Source organism: Chiroxiphia lanceolata, chromosome 1 (assembly GCF_009829145.1).
Source record: "Chiroxiphia lanceolata isolate bChiLan1 chromosome 1, bChiLan1.pri, whole genome shotgun sequence".
Classification (NCBI taxonomy): Eukaryota; Metazoa; Chordata; class Aves; order Passeriformes; family Pipridae; genus Chiroxiphia; species Chiroxiphia lanceolata.
In genome coordinates, this window is record NC_045637.1 from 126441284 (window position 1) to 126458637 (window position 17354).

The 17354-nt window shown below is 35.7% G+C and overlaps 1 protein-coding gene across 1 annotated transcript in view; it reads left to right on the forward strand.

Moving 5' to 3' along the window:
• The window catches only part of AGMO (alkylglycerol monooxygenase), a 188987-nt gene that overhangs the window by 80610 nt on the left and 91023 nt on the right, over positions 1-17354 (forward strand). Inside the window, exon 5 of the mRNA XM_032708002.1 lies at positions 3782-3877. Within this exon, the coding sequence (XP_032563893.1) occupies positions 3782-3877 (96 nt within the window). The remainder of the gene's footprint in view (positions 1-3781; positions 3878-17354) is intronic.

Below are 17354 nucleotides of genomic sequence, written 5' to 3' on the forward strand. Positions count from 1 at the left end.
CAGTGGTGTGAGATGTACTCCTGAATTTGGAACCAAACGTGCAGTGCTTCATTTTGCATACACAGTGTTTCTGTTTCTCCAGTGGAGGGGCTATAGGGAAACAAATCTACTGTGAAGATTAAAAGATTGTGTTGAAGCCCATTTTGTGGGAAAAAGACATAGAAAAAATATATATTTTTTTTAAGAAGAAAATAGCAAGCTAATGCAAGATAATGCTATGTAAATGAATATATAAACGATGAAACAGTCAAAGTGCAGTTGTGAAAGGAGAGATTTGGACGTGCACCTTGAAAACTCTGATTTAATGTTTTGAGTACCAGTTCTCAACTTTCCTCCAAGGGTAAGATTCATAATAATTTGATAGCTTAAGAGTATACATTTAGATAAAGTGTTGAATAATGCCTTGGTATAAAAGCAGGGGAAGTATCTATGTATAAATCTGGAAAGGGAAGAGGTAACGCAGTTCTTTTCAGCAGTCAGAAGTTCACTTGTCTACTGAGGAGTCTGTCAAGACTGCAAGGGATGTGGTTTTTTTTTATCCTTGTCTTTAACCCCTGCAGATTCCTCACACAAGTTCATGCCCACACAAACTAGTTCTCAGCAGCGGTCCTGCAGCCCCCCCCGCCCCTGCAGACCCTCCGTGGCTGCATCAGCAGGTGGCCCCAGAGACCCAGCGAGGAAGTGGAGGGGCTTGGTGCAGGAAACTCAGCGATCCTGCTAGACCTCAGGAGTTTCAATTCTTTCCCTTTCTGTAGTGGAAGCGTTTATAAGCTTTTACTTACAAATAAAAGGGAGAAAGGTAGAGATGCCCCCACCGGAGAGTGTGCAGTGGACATTCAGTCTTCCCAAGGGGCAATGCCTTCGGCGTGGAGGCAGAGCTGCAGTGCAGCAGCTCCATATGAAAAATTCCTCTCCGCTCTCACTGGGTGCCTTTCCCGTCAACTATTGTGGCACTTTCTCAATGTCTGCTGCTGAATCCACAAGTTGGAAAAGATCTGTGAGTGTAATAAACGTTTTTCTGCAGTTTTGACCCAAAATTCCATCTTGGAGCCAGGAAAGCTTTTCCTCTACAGATTAGTGAAAGTTGGTATATTCTCATAAAATGTTTTGATTTGGTGAATTGACATTTCCAGGGAAAAACTATTTAATGATTTCTTTTTTTCTGACACTGATCTTGTTTCAGCAGAACCACAAATAGTAGAAATGAATCTTTGTATGGTTTTCATTCCTCCCTAAGGGTTCCACTTCTGTAAATGATCTTTGTAATCCTTTCTGTGCAAAATAAAGCTTACATTGCAAGGAAATGTGAGGCAGTTAGGAAAGCATACTCCTTTGTCAATCTCAAATTTACCTGTAGATTTACATAAAATTTCCTTCATCTCATGACTTAGCAAGGAAATTCTAGTGAAAAGCAGGTTAGAAAATAAATATGAAGATGATCCTTCCTTCTCCTCTGAATCATCTGTAAATACCACCAAATTGCCTCTGATATTTTTAGGGGAAAAGTGCATAGTTTTTTAACCCTACTTTCAATCCTGCAACCATTTCCATTAATAATCTGAAAACCATCTGGGTTTTTTTTGTGTGGGTGGGTTTTTTTCCTTTTTTAATCAACGTCCTCTCCATTACTTTAAAAAAAAATTCCTGCTGTTATCATGCAATTACACTGGTACAATCAATAATAGGAGAAAACTGAAGTAGCTTTACAAAAATGTGGCTGTGTGTCCTGTTGTGTTGTCTTCTATGTAAGATAACCTTTGAGAAAAAACATGCCAACCCTCTGATTGTTGTGGGACAAATATCTCTCAGTGTTGGGGTTTTTTTGATATCTTTTAGCAATTAATTACTGAGGTGGTACAGATTAGAGGAAGGAGGAAGAAGGAACTCAGAAAAGAGATTGACTTAATACCAGTGTTTAGAGCATTTCTTTTGAAGTACTGGGAATTTTGCACTACATTTCTGTTTAAGAGCATGGAGATTTGTGGATTTTAAAGTCACTCTTCTGTTTAGTAGTCTTCTGCACAAGCCAGTCTGATCTGTGTTTTTTAATTCTTATATACCTCTACTCTACCTCTACTCCAGAATTTCATTCCTAAATGCCCCTCCCCCCCCCCCCCGATGGCATTTACCAGCTCCCACTCTACATAAGAGTTGCTGTGGTTTTTTTGTGAGTTTGCTTAGGCTGAGTGATTCTTATGGATTGAATGCCCAAATTTCATTTTCCAAGTATAGTTTGCTTCCTTTTTTGTTTTATAAATGCTAGGCAAACACATCAGCCTTTGAGGATCAGAGTGATTAAAACAAAATAGCTGTTTACTTCATTTCTCCTAAGTTCCAGAAGCTCAGTATTCTTCTACTACCTTTTAATTCCTTTAAGTCTTGGAAAACAACTTCCAAGACATTCAGCCAGAAACACACCCCATGTGTCATTTGTGGGGCAGCTGTGATCCATGAAGTCTTTGAGTGTAGTTTTACAACTGTCCCAACCCTACCAGGTGATCCTGCAAAGTCTATAGGGTTTTATCCTAGTGCTTCAGACCTTGTCTGGTGTTGAAGCCAGCAGACTAAGCTGAGATTTGAGGGCCTTAGTCCTTCTTGGTTCATCACAGTGATGACTGTGGTGACTTCCTTGAGAGCATCAATCACATCACAGGGATGGGGCACAGTTGTTTCAGAGCCTCAGTGGGACATCTACCTATTGAGTAGACCTTTTGACTAAAACTGAGAGAATATTGTCTTTAAATGCTACATCCAGACCTACACTAAAGGAATTCCTGGTTCAGGAGGCCTGTCATGGCTATCAGACTGCTTTCGCTGATGTTTAAAGTTTTGATTTTAGTGAAAAGGACAATAGGAATTTGGAAACAGATTTTGCTAATTTTGCCATGTTTCACATGGATCTCTTGTCTGCTACAAAGATTTTCCCTGAGTGCTAAAGAGATTTAAAGTTTTAAAGATACTTCTGCTACTGTTTGGTTTAGGAAAAATATTTTAGAGAAGAATTAAATTTTAATTGCAGGTGATACAATACAATGTCAGGTACAAGGGAAAAGAAAAATATAAGCCTTTTTCTGAAGAAAGCAGATTGACTTTTGATGTAAGGTGGTCTTGGAAGTTTTATTCTATTGCTCAGCCAGTTAAACAATTAATTGTGGAATTCCTGTGACTTAATCTGTATGTAAGATACCAGAGTGTTTCCTAAGTAAGATAATCTGTATGTAAGATACCAGAGTGTTTCCTAAGTAAGAAGTTTTCTGATACTGTTTTCATGCTAGCGTGTTTTAGGACTCACACTTTAATGAAGATGCCATAGGAAAGTTAGGGTGAGAATTTATAATTAACTTAAGGCTAAGTGGCCTTAGCCTTATGGTACTCATGTAGGGAGTTTGGATGTTAAAACTATGGTGTTATAAATTCACACCTTGCTTACTCTATGATAATTCTCCCCTTTAAGTGAACCCTTCATGTCAAGGATATGATGCTGTCTGCTCCATGTAATACACAGAATAAACATCTAATATCAGGATTTATGAGTTCTTGTCTTGATTTTTCTACTTACTCAGTATGACTTTTGGGAAACCACTTTTGGATCAATTTATGTCTCATCTAGTAGTAGTATAATGATCAGTATCTATGTATGCTGTGTAATTTCTACATTAAGGACATATTAGAAGAAGCAAGTATATTGTGCAGTGGTTTGCACTCCTGAGGTAGTACTTCATTATGTTATCATGAGTTTACAATTATATATCTAATATATGATCTTTTTCTCGTTTTTCAGATGTTCAACTTGCCCATGGCTCTTTTCATTCCCCCTTCGGTGTTTGCTGTTCATTTACAGTTTAATCTACTTTATCAGTTTTGGATACACACAGAGGTAAACCAGGTTTTTAAGCCATACCTAAACAGTTAGCCTGGAGCAGTGTCCTGGAAATCCACTAGCAGCTGATTTATTGTGTAAGAAAAATCTTTGTCTGATTTCTTTAAGGAGAAACATCTGTTCATTTTTATTTCTTTTTCTGAATATATATTGCTAAGTTTATAAGAAGCAATGAGGCCAGTTGGTCCCAATTAGATTTAAAAGTAACTGTGAGGAATCAAAACTTTTTGCTATTTTAATAGTATATTTTTCCCTATCTTGCAGCTTATTAAACATTTTTGGCAGATACTGAAACTGATTTCAATTTCTAAGATAAATATTTTAGGGAAAAATATCCAAATACCAGTGCTTCTTAAAGATCATTTAGAGCTGCAACTAAAGTCAGATATTGTTTCTTTCTTAGCACTAGTAATTCTCAGATGAAAAATGCTCTTTGATTATTTGATGGCTATTTGTTTATGACTTTATTTGTGTTTTGTGAGTGTATAGACCATATCTAGTTTATGCACATATACAGTTAATAACCCACTGTAATTAATAGGTAGTTCCCAGACTTCTCAGGTAGTTCAACAGCCTTTGCCTTCTTCCTTGCATTACAGTAGAGGTGTTTAAAGGTATTCCATGTTATAGGTCAGTAGCGAATTTCTCAGTAGCCCCGAGTGGGCTGCGGGCTAATTATTTTTACAACACTTACTTCTTTGATTATTCTGCCCATACAGAGCCTTTTCCCCCTCTAGTTTCATGATGTGATTTGTAGAACAGTTCTTTGGGAAAGCAATTTTATTTTCTTTATCTGCTATTTTAGGTGATTGTGTTGTTTAAATTACAGTTTTTTCTTTTATACTTTCTGTCTGTTTCCTTTTAAAAAAGGATTAACCAAAAAATAAGAAAAGATAGTTTTAGTGAACCAATAACAAACTTTGGTTGATGACATTTCATTTCTGTTGGACACAACTCTAAAATCATTAACACGTCTGATGCTCTGCAATACCACTTGAATAGGACAGGCTTACGATAAAATTTCACAATCACCAGAACTGGCATAAACTCAAGCAATACACAGTTAAGCTTTTCAAAATGTTTTGAACAAATTCAAGCACTTTTTGAAACTACTAGTGTGAATCACATGGTAGCAAAGTTTCTTTGCTCATACTTTAGGTTTCGCAAACTACTTTTAGTGTGTTTTGCCACTGAAAAAAAATGTAATATGCCTCATCTGTGTCTTTGCTGTTTGAAGCTATCTCTTCCTTGGCTGTGAGGTTTCTAACATTCTGCTGCATAACAGTAACTCAATGACTCTCAGCACTGGTGCCACAGTGGACGTCTAAAGTTTCTAAAGTGAATTTCAGATGCTTATGAATTGCCTACATCCCTCTAAAGCGCTAAATCCTTCATAGGGCTTAAAAGGAATTTCCATAGCATATGTGCAATGTGCCAAGTTTAGACACTAGTCTAAACAAGAATGAATTTCAGTCTCAATGAAAAGATAAGCACTCCTTACTATTAAATTATTGTGCCAGTAGAAAAACAATGGATCTTTTGTACTGATCCAGTTGATCCACTCATAGGACTTTGCTTAATGTTGATATTGTTGATTTTTTAGTGCAGCTGAAATGAGTTGAAATATGTTGAAGTCATGCTGTAAGGTCAAATATGATGTCAAAATAGAAATAGGGTTACACCATGTATTAGCAGATTTCCTGCTCTCAAGGGCAAAGGATTGACAGAAAAGAGTAAGGAAAAGAAGGGAAATGGTAGCAGCCATGCAGGTTTATGTTACCCAATATTTTTGGTGAAATTAATATGATGCTTCATCTTTATTTTGGATTTTCTTTGCAGAAACTATTCAAGTTTAACTGTTTATAGCTGTGTCATCTCTATTTTTTTTCTTGCAGTCGTTTTGTGAATTTTAGTGGTTCTAATTATTTTACACAGATCATGTTAATAAGAAAATTCTTTCTGCAAGTCTCAGTTTCCATCTGTTTCCAAACATATGAGGGTTTTTTTGGGGCTGCAGACCTGGGGTTCTATGAAAAACAGTATCCTGTCTCAGTAACTGCTATTAGCTCTTGCTCTGAGAGCAGATATTCATCATCTCCCAGCAGCTCTGGTGTTCTCTGGGAGCCCATGGTGGGTGCTGTTACAGCATGACGGTACATATCAGTAGGGGCTAAGGGACATAGGCTTTATTATGTCCATTCTACCGTGAAAGATAGAATAGTTTGCTTCTAAAATGAAGGAGCAATTGGTAAGAAATGTTGAGTTTTTCTTCAGATTTCTATTGCTTTTTCATCAGTGTAGATGTTTCCTTAGATATAACTTGGCCCACATTAACTAGTCAAATATGTTTGGAAATTGTCACTTTAAAACTTTTGATTGTACATCTTTCTCCTTGAGGAAAATAAAATCTATTAAGATACAGGGAAAAAAATCTCTCTTTTTTTTTTCTTTAATAGTTTTTTTTTTTTTGCTTAGAACTGAAAAGTTTAAGGAAGGACATTCACAATTTAGCATTTATAGAAAAAACCCCCACATGATATTTAACTAATGGGAAAGATTGAAAGTATGTGAAAGTTTCTAAGGGAAGATGTTTTGTTTTGGGAGTCATTTACATTGAATTCAGTAATTACAAAAGAATGATCATACTGTGCTGAAATTTTCTATGCCATGTTTCAGCCTAGAGCAAAAGTTTAAAGCCAAATATGATCTCTAATATTTTTCTATCTTTCCTACTTTCCAACATGTGTCCAGTGTTGTTTCAAGTAGTGTTAAGAGATGTTTCCTGTGTTATAACTTTGACTTTTCTCAATATTTGTTATGTTAAGTTTTTTCCAGCTTTCCTATGAGCAGATCAGACATGGTCTATTTTATTTTATCTTATCCTAAGTGACTCATGTATTCTCCGACAACAGTATCATGAAGATCAAAAGTACACTCTGGTTCTATCTCATTTAGACTTCTGTATTTCCTTCATACTTGACATGTGTTAGTTTTTGTCCTTTTGTATAAAATAGTGCAGCATTTCAAATGCTATAAATCTTATATAAAAACTAGACTGTACCATTCTCTTTTATTATTACTTATTATTAGAATAATGATAAGTATCTTTTATTATTACTTATTATTAGAACGAACTATCAATAAAGGAAAGGCATATCTGAAATTAATCAAGAAAAGCTGGGTATGCTAGAGTGAAAACACGACTTTTTGACTTAATATTACACACTTGTGTTTAACTATATTGTCCCATTACAAGAATTTTTGTTATCGGAAGTCTACTTTTTTTTTTTTTTTCACTGCTTCTGTGCATTCTGGATGTACGGGCCAAAGGCCAGAGACATGAGATTCAAGGCCAAGTGGCAGGTCCTTCACTTGGATCACAACAACCCCATTCAGTGCTACAGCCTAAGGGGAAGAGTGCCGGGAAAACTGCTGAGCAGAGAAGAACATGGGATGCTGGTCAACAGCTGCTGAATGTGAGCCAGCACTGTGCCCAGGTGGCCAAGAAGGCCAATGGCATCCTGGCCTGGATCACCAATATTGTGGCCAGCAGGACCAGGGCAATGATTGTACCTGTCTACTCGGCACTGGTGAGGCCTCACCTTGAATTCTGTGTCCACTTCTTGGCCCCTCACTGCAAGAATGTCATTGAGGTGCTGGAGCAAGTCCAGAGAAGGGCAACAGAGCTGGTGAAGAGTCTATAAAGTAAGTCCTGTGAGGAGAAGCTGCGGGAACTGAGGTTGTTTAACCTGGAAGAAAGGAGGCTGAGGGGAGACCTTATCAGTCTCTACAACTTCCTGAGCGTAAGTTGTAGCCAGGTGGGCGCTGTTTTCTTCTCCCAGGCAACCGGCAAGAGGACAAGAGTAAGTAGCCTGAAGCTGTGCCGGGGAGAGTCAGGCTGGACATCATAAAGAATTTCTTCACTGAAAGGGTGATTAAGCATTGGAATGGACTGCCCAGGGAAGTGGTGGAGTCACCATCTCTGGAAGTGTTCAAGAAATGACTGGACATGGCACTTAGTGCTGTGGTTTAGTGACATGGTAGTGTTTGGTCAAAGGTTGGACCTGATGATCTTGGAGGTGTTTTCCAACATTAATGATTCTATGATTCTGTGATTATTGCACCATGTGCATGCCAATCTGAAATTATGTCAGAAGTTTTCCAAAGATTTTTTAAAAATCTCTGAGTAGCATCAAGGTATTGAAATAAACTCCTAAAAGTTTATTTAAATGAAAAATGAAAAAAAAAAAATCAATCCAAAAGCAACTGAGAAAAACATTTGGCAGTTCTGGGTTGATAATTCACTTGATCTTAGAGTTCTTTTCCAGCCTAAATGCTTCTATAGTTCTGTGATCTCAATAAATCAAGAAAAAACAATTTTTGGTTCTATCCAATACTGTTTAGATCAATGGAATAAGTCAGGAGATCTGCTTCTAGTCCGGGAGAAACACTTCTGTGACCAGACAGACCATTCTCATCTAGATCATAGGGGAATGAAAAAAAAACTTCAGTCAAAGAGCACTAAAAATCTAATTTTTCAAAAGCCACTAAATGTTTAAGGACTGTTACTGACAGGCAGAAATACTGCATTTCAGTTTATTTTCACAGGTGATTCGGAAGGTCTATGGCTTATATTAAACTATATCCTTCCATTATGCATTTATTACAACCAATAAGTTAGGTGTGTTTATAACCTGATAGACACCTGTGAAAAACAGAAATTAGTTTCTGTTGGTTTAGCTGTAATTTTTATGAGATGTCAAATTGTATTTGGAAAGTATCAACTGATCCAATCCCTGATGGTAGTAATTGCAGCAGCAGATTATTCCTTGCCTGTTTGATCTTTGACATGTATTACTTTCTGTTTAATTTTCTAATTTAAGGAAAGACTGTAATCTGCCCTTTACCATACTCATGGAAGCCAGGTTTTTTAAGGCATCTCTTTTTACCTTGTTTAAGTTTTTCTACCCCATCAAACTCTGGGAGCAGAAAAAGGTGAGGGACAACTATTAACCAAGAGTAACATGGGTGAAAACAGGTGAGGAATGGGAATAATTTTGGCAACATCTCGTGCAGACTGGAAAGAGAGACATGATATTGCTACAGATATAGGGAAAAGTACATTTGTTTTTGTCAGAAAACACCAATTCAGTGAAACTGAAACTTGCTGAGGAAATGTATTGTATTTGTCAAAAAAATATTTTGCACTTATGTGCAGTATGTACTGGAGTTTTTTTTCTGTGTCTTTGTTTATCTTTGACTTCTGCTCAGTTTTCTTTAATAAAAAGCTTTGACAGAAAGAAGTCATGAAGTCATCACACTTTCATGCCCCACATAGCCCATCTGGGCTCCTTGAGTACAGGTGAGCTGTTGTGGCCCAGTCCTAAAGTCCTTGCATCAATCAGCTCATACCTAAGAAAATGGTCAAATTCAGGAAAGATCTTCTGTGTTTCGTGTTGATTTTCTGTCTGATAAGGAAATTAAACAAACAGCTTTAAGAACCAAGTAAAATTAAGGAAAATACATAAAAATGTACATACTACTTTTAAGTAGCAGTGCACCTGTGACTACTGTATCAATAGCAAAAGCTATTCTTGAAACTCTAGAGAATGAAAAGTCTATTGGATGGTGGTCAAAAGAATCATAAGATTTTTAAGACAATGTGAAAAATAAGTGACAGCATGAGACAATAGATAAAATATTCAGTTGTTAATTTCCAGGTCCTAACAACTGAGGTTGGTATATTTCTTGGCAAATTTTATTTCTCCATTTTCTTGGACCTATTTATTCCATATTGTATGCTGTAGTCTCATTTAAATGAACAAGAAAGGAACACTGGGTTAAAAAACAAATTACAGTGTCTATTTAAAGTACTTACAGTAGTTTTGTAATTTAAAAGCATGTTAGTAATCCATTTCATAAAACTGAAAGGTATATCTGATCAAGACATGAGACTTTGAATTTAGAAAGCATTTTAACAAAACTTATTTGACTATTACACTTTTGAATGTTTGCACTGGGAACAAGTTAGTTTTGTTATTGTGGTTTATTTGTGGAGTTGGAGGAAGGTCTTTAGTACAGAGCTAAAATATTCAATAGTTTTCAAATAAAAACAGAGATACTTTGTTAGTAGGTTAAAAATGTCTAGGCCTTGTTTGCAAAGGCCTATATTTCTTCTTATTTTAATATATTGTGAATAGTTTCTATAAGGTCATAAGATATGAGTTAAATTTAATGTATGGAAGTTTTTGCAAAATGGTGATATACAAATGGTATGCATAGTGGAAACAGAGTATAATAAACTGATCTGATTTTCTGGCCAAGATAACAAATATGGTTAGGCTTTGTGGTTTTTGGTTGTTGTTTTAGTTTGAGGTTTGCTTTTGTTTTGTTGGTTTTTTTTTAAATTAAAAAGCATCACCAGTAAAAGGTAAAATCACTAATAATCCAATGTAATTGAGTAAAATAGTGAAGCTGTAGTATCTCTTGAATTTGATGCTGGAAGGTCACTTTGAATTCAAGTACCATATGCCAACAAAACCTTTAATTTTCTTTATTCTAGTACATTGGTTCACTTAATGAAAGAGGAAAAAGCTGTAGCAAAAACCAGACACAGGTCTATCTGATGTTCCCCTTCAAATTAGAAACACACACATCTGTCCTAGTCAGGTTAAAAGGGATCAGAAACTTACCATTCAGAAGACTTTTACTAAAAGTCATCAAATAGATGAATGTAATTAAAAATGATTACAGCCGTTCTCCTAATCTGATGTTCAAGATCATGTCTGTCAACTCTCAGTGATACAGATGATTTAAGTGGAATTCCTAGAAACAGATCGCGTCATCTGACACCTACTGGATACTTTCTCACTGTTACAAAGGTCCAAGAAATTACTCTGAAACCAACGGGGAATGAACTATTTACTGATATGCATACAGAAAAAAATTTTGGTTTACAAAGGAAAGTTCTCAACCCATTCCTGAAGCTGACGCTTTTATCATTGATAAATTCATTGTTTACCTGCCACAAACTCTCAATTCAAACGTTTACTCTGGAGGGAAAGAGAACAAATAATTCAATAACCACCAGAAAGATAAAAATACTTTCTTCAGTGTAGACAGTGACTTTGTAGGCCCAGATAGAGTATATATACAATGTAGAAAATAAAACTTAAGCATGATTCCAAGAAACAAAGAGATCTCACTGCTTCAATCCAGCCTGTCTGCCAAAATGGCTTATTAGATTTTCTGATCAACCTGCAGGATGAAAGTCTTGTCAACATTGCATTTGCCAGAATGTGGAGGAGAGCAAAGCTGACAACACTATCACTAAGCAGAAATACTAGTAATAACTGCAAAATATGTTCTACTTTTCCATGTTTCTCTTCCCCCATGAGGGGAGAAAAGTATTATCTTTCTAGATATATAAAGCACATAACTCTGCTTTTTGTTTTAAATAAAAAGAATAACAAAAGGGAGAGAAAATAAAACATTCAGAAAAGAGCACACTGTTCCTGTTCTGCTAATTGTAGGCTTCACTTGAACACAGTTTAATCAGGAGAAACATAGTGGGATGAGGTATGGAGTTCCTTGCTTGGCACCTAGGACTTCGGTGATGATTAAGAGTTCCAATGTGACACCTTAGTCGCCTCAGGATGACCCTGCTATTAAAACCAAGTTCTCCTTGGCACTTTTAAGTATCTGAGTCTACCTGGAAGTGCCTTTACGCCACGAGCCAGTATTTTATTCTTATCTATCTTCTCTTTCAACCTAACTGCAAATAGAGAGAGGGAGAGTTAAAAATATTTAAGTAATTTAAGTGAACTGTGTCGTGCTGTGCACTCGGTAGCTCTGAATTCAACATGGAGCACAGGAGCCATGATCTTTTCATTCAAAAGTGACTGCTCCATGATAATAGGCTTATATTGGTGATTTGTGTTTGATGGGCAACAATCCAGGCAGAAGAATCCTTCCCTTTCCCTGTTGAAGCTGGGTCAGTAGTGAGGCCAGAAATGAAAACTTTATGGGACAAAAACATAAGCAACGACTTCAAGTTTGATCCCAATAATTAAGTCCTTGAGTTTGAGTATTGGCTTCTGGTCCTTGCACCAAAGACTCTTCTTGCAAGTGACAGATGTGAAATGTTTACTTAAGCAGCAGTGGGCCTGACTACTGCTAATATGCCTGCAGAAACCCTAAAACTAAAAGTCATAGTTCAAGAGTTTTATTTAGGTCACTTCTGTCTATTAAGTCTCTGGAGAATCATCAAGGTAAAAGTGAAGTGAGTTACTTAGAGATGCAATGCATTTCATCACATTCTGCATCTTGGAAAAGAATCTAAACAACTGATTTACCAAACAAAGTTAATATAATAATGAAAGGATGCCACATTAATGATGTTAGAGATGCTGTTCTTTGTAAAAAAAAATAAATCTAATTTTCCATCTTAACATATTACATGTAATACTCTTGAGTTTTTCTCATTGCTTACTCATTGAGAAGCTATTTAAATGACTTAAATTCAAAGCCAACAGAAAATGTGAAAGACCATTATTTGTTAAAAACACAAACTGTAGGCTGCTTACTATATTTCAGTCTGTTTAAAAAGGAAGATGAAGAGCCTCACTTGGCTATATTTTAGTTTATTTCAGGACTGGCATACTGATTTATGACTTTCTGGTTTTTTCCCCTGCAATTTCCAGTATGTATTTGTCAAGCTGCTGAAAAATGCTGAAATTGTATAGCAATTTTTCTCCTGGAGTTTGTTTAAAATGCTTAACTTGATGCATGACTGAAAGTGTGACTTGCTCCTTGCTATGCTATTTGTAATACTGCAATTAAAACAACCAGTTAGTTTTCTCATTTTTAGTGGAAAAATTGATTGAAGCTTCCTACATTTCCTACCTTTCCCACAAGGTTTAATTGGACCTATAAAGAAAAAAAAGTTACATCCAGTTATTGCAACTGTTAACTTAAATATTCGTGTAAGATGACAGTTTGATTCAAACCTTGCCTTCTGGCTGAAGTGCAAAACGATGAAAAGTGACAACAACGTGCCTTCAAGACAATTTATTATAAACACATTTCTTAAGGCTGCGTGTTTATTATATAAATATGCCCTAAACTGGACTATCCATTAAAACTAGGCTTTCGCTTCCCATTCCTACAATCCAGATTTATCAGAAATTCACCCCTATGAAACTCTTTATGATCCCAAAAGGCCTGATTCCTCTGACTTGTTTTATTTCTAAATTCTAAATATTGTTTTTTCACTTCTCAGTGTGGAAATCTGGCTATATCCATTTTACATGCTTACTGGAGTAGAAAACTGCCTAATCAGATAGGAAAACAGTTGGCGGCATATAAATCAGGGTTTGCTGAGGATTTCAAAGTGTGAAACTGGCAGACAAGCACATATCCTAGGAGTTCCGCCTTTCCTCAGCTTCCCTGTAGAGATTTCACATGGCAAATCTGATCACTAGAGCCATCTGTATAAATACATGGGTGTGTTGTCCTGAATTAACACAGCAGCTCTACTGGGGAATGTAATTAAGGTCTTATTTTTAAATTTCCCCACCAGACTGTCTGAAATATAGATTTATATACAAGGAATAAGAAACTTGTCTTGATTTTGATGAGGAAATGAATTGTAATATGTGTTTTACTACCAACTAGTCTAACAGAAACCCCAGAGTTCAGGGTGCTCCTTAGTGATGCTCCAGGGATGAATTTACCCTCTTCTGTCCTGCAGATCAGTAACACTGTGATGTTGAAAGTAATGCTGTGCTACAAACAGCTTTCCTTTTACTCAAAGGAAAAAAAAAAAACAAGGCAGAGCTTTTTATATACGAATGGTTTTACTGTAAGGTTGCCTGCTCTACTCAGTCGACTTTCTTTCCTAGCGTTCATGTTGAAACAGAGTTAAGTAAAGATTCATGTTGCAGTGGTGACAGGAGGAGTTGTTACACAAGATGTAAAGTTTCCCTTGGATTTCATGTCACGATTTTTTCTCATTACTTAAACAAGAACTACATTGAAGTGGTGCAGGTACCAGGCAATAAAGATTTCCCTTGGTGCTGACAAACTCTGAGACCGCAAACGGAGGTGCTTACATGCCGCAAGAGATATTGCATAATGTTCTTTTCCTTTAGACTAGGGATTGCTGTCACAAAGGAAACATCTTTATATAAGAACTACTATTGTAGCAAAAAACATTTAGTTCTCATTATATTCAAAGATTTCAATTCCAGTGTGTTTTATTCAGTAGTGTATGGAAGCTATTTCTAAACATGCAGCTTTTAGCCTGCCTTCTTTATTGCACTTGTCTTGGAGTTGCTTCAGTTACTGTCAGTAATTCTGCTTTATTATTTAATGATACCCAAATACAACAGAGGAAATAAGTTGGTTTTTAAAGTAAAGAAAGGAAGAATACATTTTTGCGGAGAATTCTGACAAAGCTTTTACATCTATTATGTGAAAGACATCTACATATCTGATTTGCAGGTAGTTTATTGAGTCCGTTTGTAAGGACTTTGACAAGTGAAAAATTTATTTTGGCAAGGAGATGTTAAACAATGAAGGAAGTAGGATAAGAGTTTTGTTGGAATACTGAAGTTCATCTGTGGGTCACTAGCATGGGAGTTTTGGTGCACATGACGTGTTTGTTAATTGAGAAAGGCAAAATTGGAGACAGAAGTTGATTTGGAACCGTAGGTGTCTATATCAGGGAAACAAACACAAATGTAAATCCCCACTCATACCGGTCAAAATACAGATAAGGTTATTGTGGGACAACAGTTTAGGTATTTCAACTTTTAAGGGATTGGTAACTATTTTTCTATATTCCCCAAATCACTGCAAAGTGATGAGAAAAAGAATATTTTATATTCACAGTATTTCCTTTGAATAATATGTAATAAGGTTTGAAATACTGTTGGTAGGGATATTGAACAATGGCATTTCATGGATTTATTTTTTTTACTTTTGAAACTACTTTCCAGTAAAAAAGTCTGATACAAAAATCACAGTAGCTGCATTTCCATTTTTTTAAATGAAAATCCTGATTACAGGCAACTGAGCTGATCTGCTATTCTTATCACATTTATTTTGCTTTTTTAAAACTTTTTTTTATTCCTGAATTGTGAACATTGTGAAAATTCTTACTCTAAAAAGTCAATTTGAATACAACACTATTTTAAGCTGAAAATGTTTTTCTGTCTTGAATAACTGGAACTTAGTGTATATGCTTTGGTGACTAGTTGCAACTCCAGCATAAGCCTGGTTACTGCTACAAAGAATGCTTCTTTGAAATTGAGATTCTCCAAGGAAAATGTCTGGATAAAATGAAGGCACGGAAACAAGGATAGACTGACAGATGAAAAGTAGATGGGTAGGTCGAGTAACTGCTGCTGCCTTTCTCTTCTCTGTTACCTGTTAAACTTATTCTTTGGAACAAGTACTGTTGTTACACCACATTAGATTTTGTTCCTACAAACTTCATTCCTTTCATTGCAGTAAGTTCCTGACAGCTTGACATGGCAGTGTCAGAATCTTGCCTGTCAAAAAATGTCCTACTATCCTAGCCTTGTCAATTTACTTTGATGAAAAATCTGCTGAGTTTTGCCCCAGGTAAATGGCAGAATATAGAAAAATTCAACAAATTTAAACAAAATAATTATCTTCTTTGCCATGAGGTGCTGCAGAAGCCTTCACAATTCAGTTTTCCACTAATGATATGTTTCTGTTTGTTGGAATAATTGGTTATATTTATAGCATATATGTTTATAAAATATTTATAAAATTTTTGGCACCAAGTTTTCCACGGACAGCATTTTTTATGTTTTAGGAATGTGCTAAGCATCCAGAAGTAAACTTACTGATAGCAAAGGAAATTTCTAGAAATAGCATCCAGTACCATTTTGACTGTCTATTGAAAAAATATTTTGGATGTATTTTAGACAAAGGATTTCTTTATGGATTGCTAATTTCATCATACTGGATTTTTGCTTCATCACGTACAGAGTTCTGTACTGCCTCTGATCTTAAAAGTCATGCAGTTATAACTGTTATCTCAGATGATATTTCGATCAGTGTGTGGCTAATATATCTTTGCAATGGAAGAAACCTTGACTGAAGTAGGCTCAGGCATCAGTCACTTATTACGCTGTAGAGAAGATATTTCAGTAGATTTTTGAATGTCATCACTCCAAGAAAGACTGTTTTAAAGAATGAGAGAGGTCTCATTATCCAAAGAAAGTAATTTCTCTAGGATTAGTCAAAAATACTTGTTTAAAATTTTACGTAGGTTCCTGAGGTCCTCAGGGAGCCCCAAGACACAGAGTTCTGCTTTAGCATATGGATGTATTATGTAGACTTTCAGAATCATGAATTTTAATTTTAAAATATTAATTCAATCAGCTGGGCATTGAGACCTGAAGTTATTAATTCTGAGAATATTTTATTATAATTCACAGGTAGGCTAAGAGTGAAGACTGCTATTCCATACTGATTCCTTGCTCTCCTAGTGCAGATTTGGTTTATTTTCACAAAAATTTTTAAAATACTTACCTAAAAAAATATTAAAACCAACTGGATCAAAGTTAGGTGTGGTGTAATAGAGAAATTGCTGCTCTCTCAGGTGCTGAGTAGAAGTTCAATCCAAGACATTTGTCTTGGATTAAGTTAGTGGTCACATCTCATACAGCTTAAAACAGTGGGATGTTCTGCTTGAGAAAGATGGGAAGTGGAACTAGCATGAATGATGAATTATTTCTTACCTTTAGGTGGTCTTTTCAGACTTGAACTTATTTTGAGGGAGAAATAAGAAATACAAATGGTCCTACTTATGTTATCCTTGGCTTCTGAGTTAAATTAAACAAAAAAAACTCGTCTCAGTATTCTGCTTTTCCAGTCAAGTGTATGCAGGATTTTGAGAAAGGTGCTACAAATGTTACAGTTCTCTCTACCTGAAGAAGTTGCTCATTTCTATACTCCTTTAATTACAGAAACACTCTACTTAACCAGTTAGGTAGATGTTCTTTTTGCTGTTATTAAAGAGAAAAATGAAAAAAAAAAAAGTATTTTTTCCCTTTTATTGTGATACTTTCCTGATTCATAACAATTTAAATATATATGATGAATGTACTAAGTCTGCTTTTTGAATCCAGATCTACTTGCACTTGCACAACTGTGAAGAGAAATGGAACTGCCATTTTTCGGGACTTTGTTCTGTAAACATTAAATGAATAAAACTCCTTGTGTATTTAGCTTTTAGATGAATGGACCTGCTCTCATGAGTAATGACTGCTTCTCTACTTACTGTATTTTGTGCCAATATTATCTTATCTCTATTATTATATTACAGATTTCCCCTTTCAGCAGTATGAGTACTAAATTTACTAATTAAGTTGCGTAAAAGACAAAGTGATAGATTCTTAAGTTTGTTTCTTAAGGTCTAAGAATTTTTATTTAGCTG